The sequence below is a fragment of the Gavia stellata genome, chromosome 8 (assembly GCF_030936135.1).
Source record: "Gavia stellata isolate bGavSte3 chromosome 8, bGavSte3.hap2, whole genome shotgun sequence".
In the NCBI taxonomy this organism is placed as follows: domain Eukaryota; kingdom Metazoa; phylum Chordata; class Aves; order Gaviiformes; family Gaviidae; genus Gavia; species Gavia stellata.
In genome coordinates this window covers 31,390,587-31,403,153 of record NC_082601.1, presented here as the reverse complement: position 1 = coordinate 31,403,153, position 12,567 = coordinate 31,390,587, and the positions used below count along the sequence as shown (strand labels likewise).

The following is a 12,567-nucleotide window of genomic DNA, read 5'->3' as shown; positions in this document are numbered from 1 at the left end:
GTTATCTGTGTTTTGGATTAACCAGGCCATGCTGAAGATAATCTTTGTATAGTTTAAACAATCTTTTTTTTTTATTGTTAGGATTTTATTTTACATCTTATGTCCATTTTTTCAAAAGTAACTATTTTAAATGGTGTATGCATTTGTAGACTAATTTTCATATTTTTATTATTATCCATGGTTTGGTTTTATTCCAGGCACCTATTTCAGTGCAATTCTGAATAGCTAAGAGGCGACTGCTTGTTGCTTAAGGTTGAATGTTGACTGCTGTTAGCTCATTTAACACAATTCAGTCTTAACACTGAAATAACAATTTCTTCAGAAGAAGTTTGCACTGAGTTATCTCATTGGCTTTCAAGACATGAAATGAAAATTCTGACATGATTGTAAATGCAAAAGATATGAACTCTGGACATAGCTTTAAGCATATATTTAAGCCTATTAAAGTTAAGTTTAATCTAAATGTATATTTATATGCATGGCTAGAACTGGATACATGATGAATAGACATCTTGTTATTAACATCTCATATTTTGACTGAAATTTGACTTTTGTTGATTTAGAACCAACAGGGCAGTCCGTCTTATTCTGAGCCGAGGGGATGATATGTTAATCACTGGTGGCCGACATCCTTTTATTGGTAAATATAAAGTGAGTGCCACAAGAATTCAGGGAAAAAATACCTGCCCATATTCTGTGAATAAGTATTTCAGTGTTACTGGTTAGTATTTGTCCTATTAATGAAAATTAGTATAATCAACTCAATTTTAAAACAAAACTACTAGCCAGGAAGCCAAGAGATAAAGTTGCTGTACAGCCATTTCTCTGCTTCTGCCTCTATGTCTGCAGGGGTTTGGTTTGTTTTTTTCTAGTCCCTTTGTGTCCTTTTCCTTTTATATTTTTTACTATTCTTTCTGTCTTTCTTTCTGGGAACGGGAAGCCAAACTAGCTCAGACTTCTTCTGCAGAGGTTTATTTTAAACCATCCATATGGTTAGGTTCACACAAAGGAGCAGCTAGTTTTTCACAGAAACAGTGTCATACAGGAAATCTCACGCTATGGAGCAAATTAATCTCTTCCCTGCTCATGCATTGTCATCAGTCATAACTATTCATTAGGACAATTTCTGCTTTCTTTTCCATCTCTACTTATAGGTAAAGTAAGAGAGGTTTTACAAGATGCTTCCCTTAAGTTGAAAATGAGCTGTAGCTCATGTTGAGAATTCAGGAAGTATTAGTGGCAACAGGTGAAAAGAGAGATGTGAGATAAAGATAACGTTTCTTCATTAAGAAAAACAAATGTCATACTCCCTCTGCCAGACACTGTTCTTAGAGTCAGAGCGGGATTTGACTTTGTCTACAGTGAACATTCCTAGATGATACACTTTATCAGCCACCTCATGCAATACACAAGAAGCCACTGTGCTTCCCTGCTTCCTCCTTTCCCAGTGGGCTGATGTTGCTTGTTATGTGCAGTACTTGTACAGATCACAGATGCCAGGTGGGAAAGTCAATCTCTTAGGAACATCCTTTCTTTCTCTCTTGCCCTTCTATAGTTTCAGTGAATGCTGCCCAGAAATTAATAGTGCAGTATGACCCTAATTGTGTGGGTTACATTAATTTTCAAAATATACAGGCACTGAAGAAATGAATGAATGCCAAAATTTAAATAGGTTATTGTTGATCCTTCTAGGTTGGCTTCATGAATGATGGTAGGATCAGAGCTGTGGATGCCAAATATTACATTAATGGAGGATGCACGCCTGATGAATCTGTCCTGGTAAGCATTTTATAAGCTGACAAATCTTATAACATGGAGGAATCAGCTGGAAATGATGAAGGCCAAATTCTCTTGCACATGTATTGTTAATCATTTAGCCTTTTGATGTAGGGACTGTGGGTTGTTGGAAAATCTACATCTAGTAGTTTAACCTTTCTTTTTTCAGTTCAGTGAAGCACTATGCTACTTTTTTATATTTTTCTACGCATTCACTTCATGAATGGTTTCTCAGGCTTATTTTGCCATTATAAACATGTCCACTAACAATGTATTCCTTTTAAAATACATAATACCTGCGTTTGTGCCTGCCTAAAGCTTTATGTCTACAAGGCAGGGAAGACCTTTCTTAGCCTTCAGAAAATTCATAGTGATAGTTGTCCTGTTACTATCTCTATACATTTCTGTACTGGGTCTGCATTTATTGTGCTGTATACCTCAGTTCCTCACTTATAGGTCTGCGAAGTATAAAATGATACTTGCTTTAACATCAGTCACTAGCTGTCTGTGTTTTCATAGGCTATTCTAGCTGTAACTGAAATGTTTGTTGAGGTCACTACCCCTGGTCTGATTGTCATTGGATACCTATGGGTATTTTCTGCACTCTGAAATGTGTCAGTGTAACTGCCCATGCTATTGTTGCCTAACCTGGTTCTGAAAAATAACCTGAGTTAGAAAAAATCCATTAAAAGCATGTACATTAATGCAGAACACATGTCAGAACCATCTTAAAATTAAATTCTACAATGATACAGTGAAGCTGGTGGTCCTAGAATTGGAGGCAGTGACAACCAGCTGAGTAATCTTTCCATGCAGCTCAGCTGCAGCTCGAGTAGCACATGTGATAACAGCCTAACTCTCTAATATCACTCTCTAATTTATTAGATCAATAACCAGTGGTCAGCTGCATGATTCCATATGATTCTATCAGGATAGCATTCATAATTCAACACTTTTAAAAGGAGAAATAGGTTTATTGGAAATAAAATTATAACCTTTACCAAACTTACAGTCCATTTTTTTTTCTGGATCAGTGTGATCTATCTGTGAGTTCCAAAATACTGAGACAGTATTTTGGGATTTATTCTTTTGTTAGAGAGGACCTTATTCTATGGGAGCCTAGCCCTAGAGAGGGCCAAGATGCTTGATGCTCATCGTAATAAAGATTTTTTTTTCATTCTGCAAATAACATTTCAACTTACATTTCCTAACTGAAAACGTTAGTATTATATGACATTATTCATATGCATAGTTACTACAGCAAAACTATCTTCAGTTGTTTCTATGCAGAAATGTGGGAACAGTAGGAATACAGGCTTAAATTTGCCTTTCTGAGAAATCTATTTAACATTGAAGAGAGCCAGTGGCCTCTTCATGAGGCATCAAAACACTTTTTAACTTACTTATTTTGATACTGACTCCTAGAGCCTAATTTGAGGTATCTAATATGGGATTTTCCTTTTCTTGTGTTTTTGTTTTTGTCATTTGAAATGTCTAGAAGAAAAATGTAAGACCCAGAAGACACTGTAGACGGCAGTACATATGCTTTCTGGTGGAACTAAACCTTAATTGTGAATTTCCATAGGATGTGATAATTCAGAATGCTTTTATCAGTTCCTTTCTTAGCTCCTATCGCTTTAAATCTAATCTGCCTATTTTTAGTTCTGTGTGGCTTTTGATATCAAAGTAGGAGTAAAATCAATCATAAAATGAAGTATCTGTTACATCCTTAACTAGTGACTAGCACTCAGCTACTGGTAACATCAGCTGTGTTCTGTAGATATCAAAAAAGAACTGAAAACTAATAGGCTGCATGAGAAATGTATGAATAAAATCTGTATGTGTGCATAAGAGTATTTTTATTGCCAGTGATTGACAGAAACCCAATTTTAAAGCTAATTGTCTCAAGTTAAGGTCTTTATATGAGATGAGGAAGATTTAAACGTGAATTTGAAAGAAACAGTCTTCTGACATTTAACTATACCTGTTTGTCCCCTACTTCAGGTAGCAGAAGTATCCTTATTGAAAATGGACAATGCATACAAGATTCCCAACTTGAGATGCTGGGCTTATGCCTGCAAAACAAACTTGCCATCAAACACAGCGTTCCGAGGGTTTGGCTTTCCGCAGTCAGCATTGGTGACAGAAACTTGGATAACAGGAGTTGCAGATAAAACCGGTTTATCACCAGAAAAGGTGATGAAATATAGGCATCTTCTCTCCTGAAATTAAGTCTATGCAGTTGGAAAGTTAAAACCTTTTAGATTAGCTCAACTGTTTGAACAAATCTTTTCTAAGTCAAACATAATCTGTGCTAAAATTCGTAATTTTTTTAATCAATGTCTGGTTGTTGAATGAATAGCATGCTCTTACAAACTGGTAATTGTTCAAAAAACGTATGGTAATCTTCTTGTTGTCTACTAGTCCCCTCAGATGGTCAGTCTGCCTTTAACAGGATTGTGTGATAGCTGTTAATTTTATTATTTCAGATTAGGGAAATAAATATGTATAAGGAAAATGAGCAGACACACTTCAAACAAAAGCTTGATCCACAAAACTTAATACGGTGTTGGAATGAATGTATGGAGAGATCTGCATACTACAGTAGGAAAACAGCTGTCAATGAATTTAACAAACAAAATTACTGGACGAAAAAAGGGATTGCCATTGTACCAATGAAGTTCCCGTTTGGACTAGGCACTCGTTATCTTTCTCAGGTTAGTTTCTTTAAAGAATAAGTGAGCTAAGCTTTTTATCCATAGAAGATTACAGTTACTCTACCTTAGGATACAAAATGTGTTTATCTTTCAACTTCTGTAAAACTATCATCCTCCTAATGGTTGTTCCCCGAAGGCTACGCTAGCTTCTAGCTCTCTTCAAGCTGAGATCAAAGTTGTTTGGTTTTCAGGACCCAGGCAGCTTGGACCCTACCTACTTAAAGGCCAGTCCCATCTCTTGTGATGTGGTATTGGTATAGATGAGTTGAACACTTCTACGAAAAATTTTTGAAGACTGATGGTTAAGTGTTCATTGGATAAGTTATCCATGCTAGAAATAGCTCTGAGCTTATTCTTTCTGACCATGGGGGTACTATGGGATGCTGTTCTTAAAGACTTAACCCTTTGATGTCATCAAAGACTTAAGTTTAAGGAAGAAAAGGAGGACAGTAATATTTTTGGTCTTTGTATTTTGTTTAATGTAGGTGTCCAGTGCTTCTGGAATAGACAGTATTTTATCAATTGAAAATTAATTGACTGGCTTGTATTATATCAAACGGGCTGTCTCTGTTCAAGAATAAAGTCACAGGGTCTTTGTAGTCTACAGTGCTACTTCCAACTGAGTCCAGGAGGAAAATCTCATTCAGAACCTTCCTGTTGTGTCTAATGCTGACAGCCTGCTGAACCCATGCAGTTGAAAAACCTGTGTCCAAAGGCTCTCAAACATCAATGAGAGAGAAAATGGAACTTGCAGCAATTTGCATGTACAGCTGCAAGATAATTCGAAATACACTTCAAAACTGTGTCTGTCTCTTTTGATTCATCAATTCATCACCATATACAACACATTTTTCACTAGTCTAATCTTGATTTTGTTCTTCTTTTTTAGGCTGCCGCTCTGGTTCATATTTATACTGATGGATCCGTGCTTCTGACACATGGTGGAATTGAAATGGGGCAGGGTATTCATACAAAAATGATCCAGGTAACAAATGATCCAAACAACTATTACCTTGTGGTTTATCTGTCATGCAGACAAACAGTGTGAAGGTTTTCTTCTTGGTTGGTTAGTGTACCAGTAGGGCAGTTTCTTTATCAGCATAGCCACTGCTTCTTTGCATTGATAGAGTCAGAAAGAAAAGATGCCTTCATTAAGAGTCATAGAGACAGCAGGAAGAAAAAAAAGATTTTTTGTTTTTTATTCTTCCAATGGTTCTTCCAGAGGCTTATTAGAAATAAGATTTTTTGGGGCTGATCCCATAAAACCCATGGTAAAAGAAGATAGTCAGTATTCAGATTAGTATACAGTCCAGATGATATTATTATGATCATATTTGTTTAATGGATAATTTAGAGACAGATCTGTAAAGATATTTATCAAGTCAATGAAAGCTTGGGATCTAGGCCTGCATAATTTGCCCTAAGTCATACAGGATATAAGCAGCAAAATCAAGAACTGAATGTTGGACTCCAGAGTCTCAATCCAGAGTTTGAGTACAGCTAAAACATTGCCCTTCTTTTCTGTTTCTTTGTACTGACAAACTGGGCAGAATCATTTCAGCTGGAGGTTGGAAGAGGACTTGCTAAAACTTTATCTTTCCTGGTATCGCTGACTTCTAGCAAGTACTGGGGAACTGTTGGAGTGTTTAGAATGTTTCTAAAACAGAGAAGAATATATTATTCTTCCTGAAACAGGTTGCTAGTCGGGAATTGAACATCCCCATGTCATGTATTCACTTCTGTGAAACGAGCACAACAACTGTTCCTAATGCATGTGCCTCAGCAGGATCTGCAGGGACAGATGTCAATGGCATGGCTGTGAAGGTAAAGAGTAGTATTTAGTTTAATAAAACACCCTATCCCTCATGATATTTGATGCTGGCCAAACTTTAAGCATTAGTGATCCCATAGAAATAAAATCTGAGATTACCAATAATACCACCGGAGATTGCCAAGAAGAAACATGACTTGTTCGGTTTCTCAGTCATGGTGCTTACGAGTTTTCAGAGCACGATATGAGCTTTCCTCAAAAGGCTTATGTTTGACAAAATCCTTGTTTCATCTAACAAACTAACTAGTCCCATACAAATCTTGTGTCCTGTTCATGTTCTAAATCTACTGATTCATGCAGATTCCAGCACTTGTAACTTACCCTTTATAAGGTTTTTGTCTATGCAGTTAAAATGACACCTCCTACCATACTTTTTCAAACCAAGATGACAGTAAAGCATATACCAATTAAGTACTAACTAGAACATATCTTGACTAGTAGCAAACATATCTGTGTTAATTTTGTGTTATATTCTCCTGACTTCTCACCAGGATGCTTGCCAAACTCTTCTGAAACGCCTGCAGCCTATCATCAACAAGAACCCAAAAGGGACCTGGAATGACTGGGTAAGACATGTGAATCCTACTGAATGCATTTTGTGTGCTTGCAGAAACTGTGATATATGTATTGTAGTCTATCAGTCTGCTCAGCTTAATAATCCTAAAGTTAAAAACAGCAGAAACAGGTTATTTCACAGAAAGATGGAGTGTAGGTGCTTGGTTTAGATATGTGGGAAACAATCCCCAGATCATATCTAGTAGGAAAGGAGGGGAAGCTATCTGTGAATTCACATTTGGAGGCACAGAAGTTTTTAATATACAAAAAATATCAGTCTGTGCAATAACATAACCCAGCCCTACTTATCCTCAGACAAGCTGTTGCCAAAAGATTGTCAGGGTATATGTGTACAGGGACAGTTTTCCTTCATGCTGTTCTTTATTTTTACCAAATCAATAAAGAGAAGCCTTCTCACCCTCTTCCTTCCATCTCTCTCCCATATGCAGTATATTACAGAACTGCAAAAAAGGTAGCAGGAATCCTTGCTTCCATTGCTCTAATATGTAATTAGTTATAACATTAGTTACATTTGCAGTAGAGTAGTACAGAAGTAGTGTTAAAGCTATTTATAGAAATGGCCCCTGTCTGGTGCCCACTTGAAACTGGAATAAAATTTTAGAGCTAGAAATGGAATTTTCTTAACTAAAAAGCTTTCTGCTATAATAGCAACTATTTTTATGAAGATATGACTGGGAATCTAGTCCTATGTATTGAGATGTTAAAAGAAAACCTGTTTGTTATGTCTTCTTATCCAGTATGGCTTGTTATCTACGGCCTAATGAAAAGGACAATCCCTGCCTTGAGGCATTTACATATCCAGTGGACTAGGGTGTTCTCAAGTGATTAAGTACTATAATAACTGCGAAAATGTAAATGCTTTCTTGGCAGTAGTAATTGGTAGCAATAGCAAATAATGTTGAAATACATGTGGTAGCTTGATAACTGACAGCTATATATGCAAAGATAAAATCCAGTTCTCCTCTAAGAGGTGCCAAATAAATTTGGATAATTCAGACACACCCAAAATATGAGCAGAAATGGCTGACCTAAGAAAGAATGTTAATATATGCAGAGAAGTAATTATACATCTTGCAAAGTCAGTAAATTACAATTCATTAAAAAATTTTTAGAAAATTAAATAACTTCTTGACATGTAAAGTGAGTAAATCTAACATGAGAATCACTGAAAGGGAATAGATATAGGACCTCATACTGTCATTTTTACCACTGGCAGAAGAACACTGCAAAGAGCATTTCTCTTGTCAGCTGTCATTTTTGTGCAAATAGGTCATGCAGCTCTTTTATCTCAGTAACTTATCAACCAGATCTGTTCAACTGACAAAGAGGGATCCATTTCTATTGAACTTGAGCAGAAAAATGGAGCAGGGCCCTTTCTGACTGTGGCGTTACCAGTAATAAAGATTCTGCAAGAACACCACTGTTGACAGGTCTATTCCTTATTATATTGCCAAAAGAATTCAGATTGCTCATTGAAAGGAGGTTCAGTTCTACAGTATTAGGCACCATGAGCAGCTAAACACACTTAACTCCACAGGTCTTCCTTTCTTTACAATTTGTTAGTTTGTTTTTTAAATAAATATATGTAAATTAAGTAAATATATGTATGCTGTGTTCCTTCCTGACTCCTTCCTTGGTTTACCACAAACACTGCTATATTTTACAGATTAAAGAAGCTTTTGAACAGAGTGTGAGTCTTTCAGCTACTGGCTACTTTAGGTAATATATTTTTGTTCCTTAAAAATGCATAGGTTAGATCAGGACTGATTTCTGAAGATAGCCAATGCCGTGAACAGAAGATCCTGTCCAATAGTTCTTTGTAATGGCTCGGCTTATGTTTTATGTTATTCTTTGATATATGGGGGGTTGGAGTATAAAGTTTAAGTGCTAATTTATGCCTAGCCCTGTGTGGACTCTCTAGAAACTATCAAAAGAATGTTTTGTCCCATCTTTGCTCCATGATTCAGCCATTAGCAAACCAGAAAGCATCCAGAAACTGACTGCTGTGCACAACAGTAGGTGTGCAAAGTGGGATATAGTTTATTTACTTGAGGCTGTATTGCTATAAGCTATAAAATATTGTTGTACTACAAATTATTTACACTTTTACGCACAAACATGATCACACTGAGATGCATGACAGGAAGTATGTATGAGTGGCAGCATTAGAATATTTATCCAGCACACACCTGTAATTAGTAACCAGGTGCACTTGTGCAAAATTAGGACCATTTAGTTCTAGATCTGAACCTTAAGTTAATTACTCTTGAGAGGAAGGAGAATTTAAAACAACTGGTTGACTTTAAGAGAAAGCTCATGGTAATTTTTTTAAAAAAAACTAACTCGGGAATCACATGCCATGATTCAGCACTAATTGAAAGCTAGGGGGGTACTTAGTGCTCACATGAGAAGTGGGGGTTGCACACTGTTGCTGGTTTTGGAATCATTGTTTTGACCTCTTTGCTTCTGGAGCCTCAGAAAATTCCCACCATATATACTCATAGATGTGGATTTATTCACAACAGAATACTATTGTAGGACACAGTAATCTTAAACACAGTTCCCAGTGCTCTCTCTCAGTGCAGTCTTGTGGTCCTTTTTCTCTGAATTCTTTCACAGCGTTTATAAAGAACCAGAAAGGAAAAATTCCTGTGTTATAACTCAGGTGGGATTCAAAGCAAAGCTTCTCTCTTAGCCTGCTATGCCTTACATCTTCTCTCCCTCCACCTGTATTTACATACTTATCAATAGCAACTTTTCAGGTATTCAGGCAGCCTGGAGTAAGTTGAAGAGGCACTTCACAAATCCATACTTATTTAAAACACCAATAAAAGCCCAAACAAAATGTCCCTTCCTGCTGTTAAGTCTGCTGAAGTATGTTTTCTGCTTATGCAGCCCTTTAGGAATGTTGGTATCTCCAAAGCAATGAGCAACAGTCATACTTTGCTATTGACATTTAATGGTGTCCAAAACCATCTGCAGATCCCTGAGCCTCAAATCCTGTATTGATCTAGCTCTTATCCAGTCATATTCGCCACATCCAAGAAGCTCCAAGCCAGCTGAGGTAGATGGGATGTAAGAAGATGAATATGTGGATTTTGTGTACCCTTTTTTCAATGCTCAGTTCAATGCTCTGAATTATACTATAACTGTTTTATGGGGTATAATTTTAAATATTCTCAACAAACACATTTCAGTCATACATGATCAGAAGATATGCCTTGGTCACATAGCTCACACGGTTGGGAGATACCGCATTTCACTGCCCTCTTGTGTCCACTGAATTTACCCCATCAGTCCTGACTACTATAGTCTCCTCAGTCAGTTCCACTCCCTTCTAAGTAATTACAACTTTATTTCAATATTCCTGTTTTAACCCTTTCACTCATTCTGTAGGCAGTTTCTGTAATTTTAACTCTTTCATTTATCTGCTGTAACTTATTCTTTCATAGGTCCTGACCAGTTTTCCTCCCTTTTTCTGAATTCCCTTATGTGCTATTACCTCAGCAACCATTACCTTAAATTTGCATTCTGTACTTGATTAGTATATTTCTGGGATTATGCTGGTTATAGACTCCTGAACTGAAATAGCTTGCTTGTCTGCTAAATTTTATATAAATACCAGCTCCGTCAAACCTAAACTACTAGTGCTCTGTAGGATTTCATGGAACTTAACTGTTGGGGTTCTGACCTCTTATTTAAGATTTCACTTGAAGTAGTTTCAAACTTTCATGTGCTCATCTGCTTTGTTACGATGCAAAAATTCATTTATTTTCTCCTTGTGGACTTTGTTTCTTCCATCAGAGGTTACAGTGAAAACATGGATTGGGAGAAAGGGGAAGGACAGCCATTCACATATTTTCTTTATGGAGCTGCTTGTTCAGAGGTTGAAGTTAACTGTCTGACAGGAGACCACAAGGTGATAACTGAGTGTCATAGAAGTTTTGCAAATAATGTGAATGAGGTTTATTTGTCTCACTGGATGCTTCAACAACCATTCAGGTTTTGCATTAAGTCACCTGCCTTCACATGATAGTAAATATATCAACAGTGTAAATGCACATTACAGGTGAAGCAGAATGAAAGCTGTGCAGTGTTAACCAGCTTTTGGCACATCTTTATTAATGTCATATGGGTTCACCTTTTCGGTTATGGTAGACATCTGACATGTTCTTTGTTTGTTCTCTCCCTGTTTGCCAGAAAACAAATTACACCAGAGCTAAATATTCTATTTCCAGGCTTTTGACCATCTAGACAGCTAAATGTCATAGACTGCTGATCACATACCCTCTATCTGTACTTATTTATGTGTGGATTTCCTTGTGCAATGGGAAAAATCTGGCAGGGCTGTCTCTGGCTAAACTTCTGTAACAGTTGAGACAAGCCTGTTTTGCTTGTAATGGGGTATTGGAAATTACTTTGAAATTGTGTACACAGAGGGGCCTATGTCTTAGCATATATTATGCCACTGAATACCAACTCTAACCCACATTATGTTCTAATGCCTCCACTCCAAGCATGTCAGTAATATGCATTTGAATTTTATTGACAGAACCTCAGAACAGACATTGTTATGGACATTGGATGCAGCATAAATCCAGCTGTGGATATAGGACAGGTATGTGCCAAGAATTTTCTGTTGTCTTATTTCTATTACATTGATTGCCTTATCTGAAGTGAAGATTATCTCATTAATTCAGAAAACATTAATTTCTTACTGGATAGTGTTAAAAGTCCTAGATTGTATTAGAAGGTCCTTTACTTGTAGACTTGCCCCATTTGAGTCAGTGTCAGAGCTTTGTAGATGTCAATGAAACTTGAATTTTACCCATGGTGTCAACCTGTAGTACTTCCTGCATGTATATATGCCCACTATCTGCGGGACTTAAATCCTGTTTGTGATCTACAGTCTCCAAATTGTCCTGTTGTTTGACCTGCCTTCCCCACTTCATAGCAGGGAAACACCTTTCTTCATTGCAGGCTGATCCACAGATCTTATCACTTCATCATGAAAGCATTTGTCTCTGCCTGGTATGAGGGAGGAGTGTGAAAGCTTTTCCCATCACGGTAGCCCAAAAATGTTGAAGAATCTCATTAGGCAAACAGGAAAGAAAATTGTCTTCTAACAGCTAGTGATACAAATCAGTTCTTGCCAAAGTTTTACCCATTTTACCAAAGATAAGAATGTAAATGCTATTTCTTTTCTTATTTAAAGATTGAAGGTGCCTTTGTTCAAGGCATTGGACTGTACACAATGGAGGAATTAAAGTACTCTCCAGAAGGAGTCCTCTATACTCGGGGTCCAGATCAGTATAAGATCCCTGCTGTTTGTGATATTCCAGAACAATTTAGTGTTTCCCTGCTGTCATCTTCCCAAAATCCTTATGCCATCTATGCATCCAAGGTAAGCAAACCATCACAGGGCCTAATTCATAGATCCCAGGACAAACAGAGAAATTACTCTGATTTAAAACATATGTAAGTTTTCAGTTCCTCTTCTTTAGCATTTCAAACAAGTGTCCATAAAATTGTTTTATTTACGCCATCAGGGAAGCTAATATGAAAAGATATAATGCGGGATACTGCTGCATATCCTTCATGGTTGGCAAGTAGTAATTTTAGGATTTTGTTAACAGATTATACACAGAAGCTGCAAGCCGAATTTAA

The 12,567-nt window shown here is 36.9% G+C and overlaps 1 protein-coding gene across 1 annotated transcript in view; it reads left to right on the top strand.

Moving 5' to 3' along the window:
• LOC104251139 (aldehyde oxidase) overlaps positions 1-12,567 on the top strand; it is a 44,272-nt gene that overhangs the window by 27,892 nt on the left and 3,813 nt on the right. The window contains exons 23-33 of the mRNA XM_009812887.2: positions 564-651; positions 1,693-1,779; positions 3,781-3,972; positions 4,266-4,493; positions 5,383-5,478; positions 6,189-6,317; positions 6,816-6,890; positions 8,567-8,619; positions 10,705-10,819; positions 11,453-11,518; positions 12,116-12,304. Of these exons, the coding sequence (XP_009811189.2) occupies positions 564-651; positions 1,693-1,779; positions 3,781-3,972; positions 4,266-4,493; positions 5,383-5,478; positions 6,189-6,317; positions 6,816-6,890; positions 8,567-8,619; positions 10,705-10,819; positions 11,453-11,518; positions 12,116-12,304 (1,318 nt within the window). The remainder of the gene's footprint in view (positions 1-563; positions 652-1,692; positions 1,780-3,780; positions 3,973-4,265; positions 4,494-5,382; positions 5,479-6,188; positions 6,318-6,815; positions 6,891-8,566; positions 8,620-10,704; positions 10,820-11,452; positions 11,519-12,115; positions 12,305-12,567) is intronic.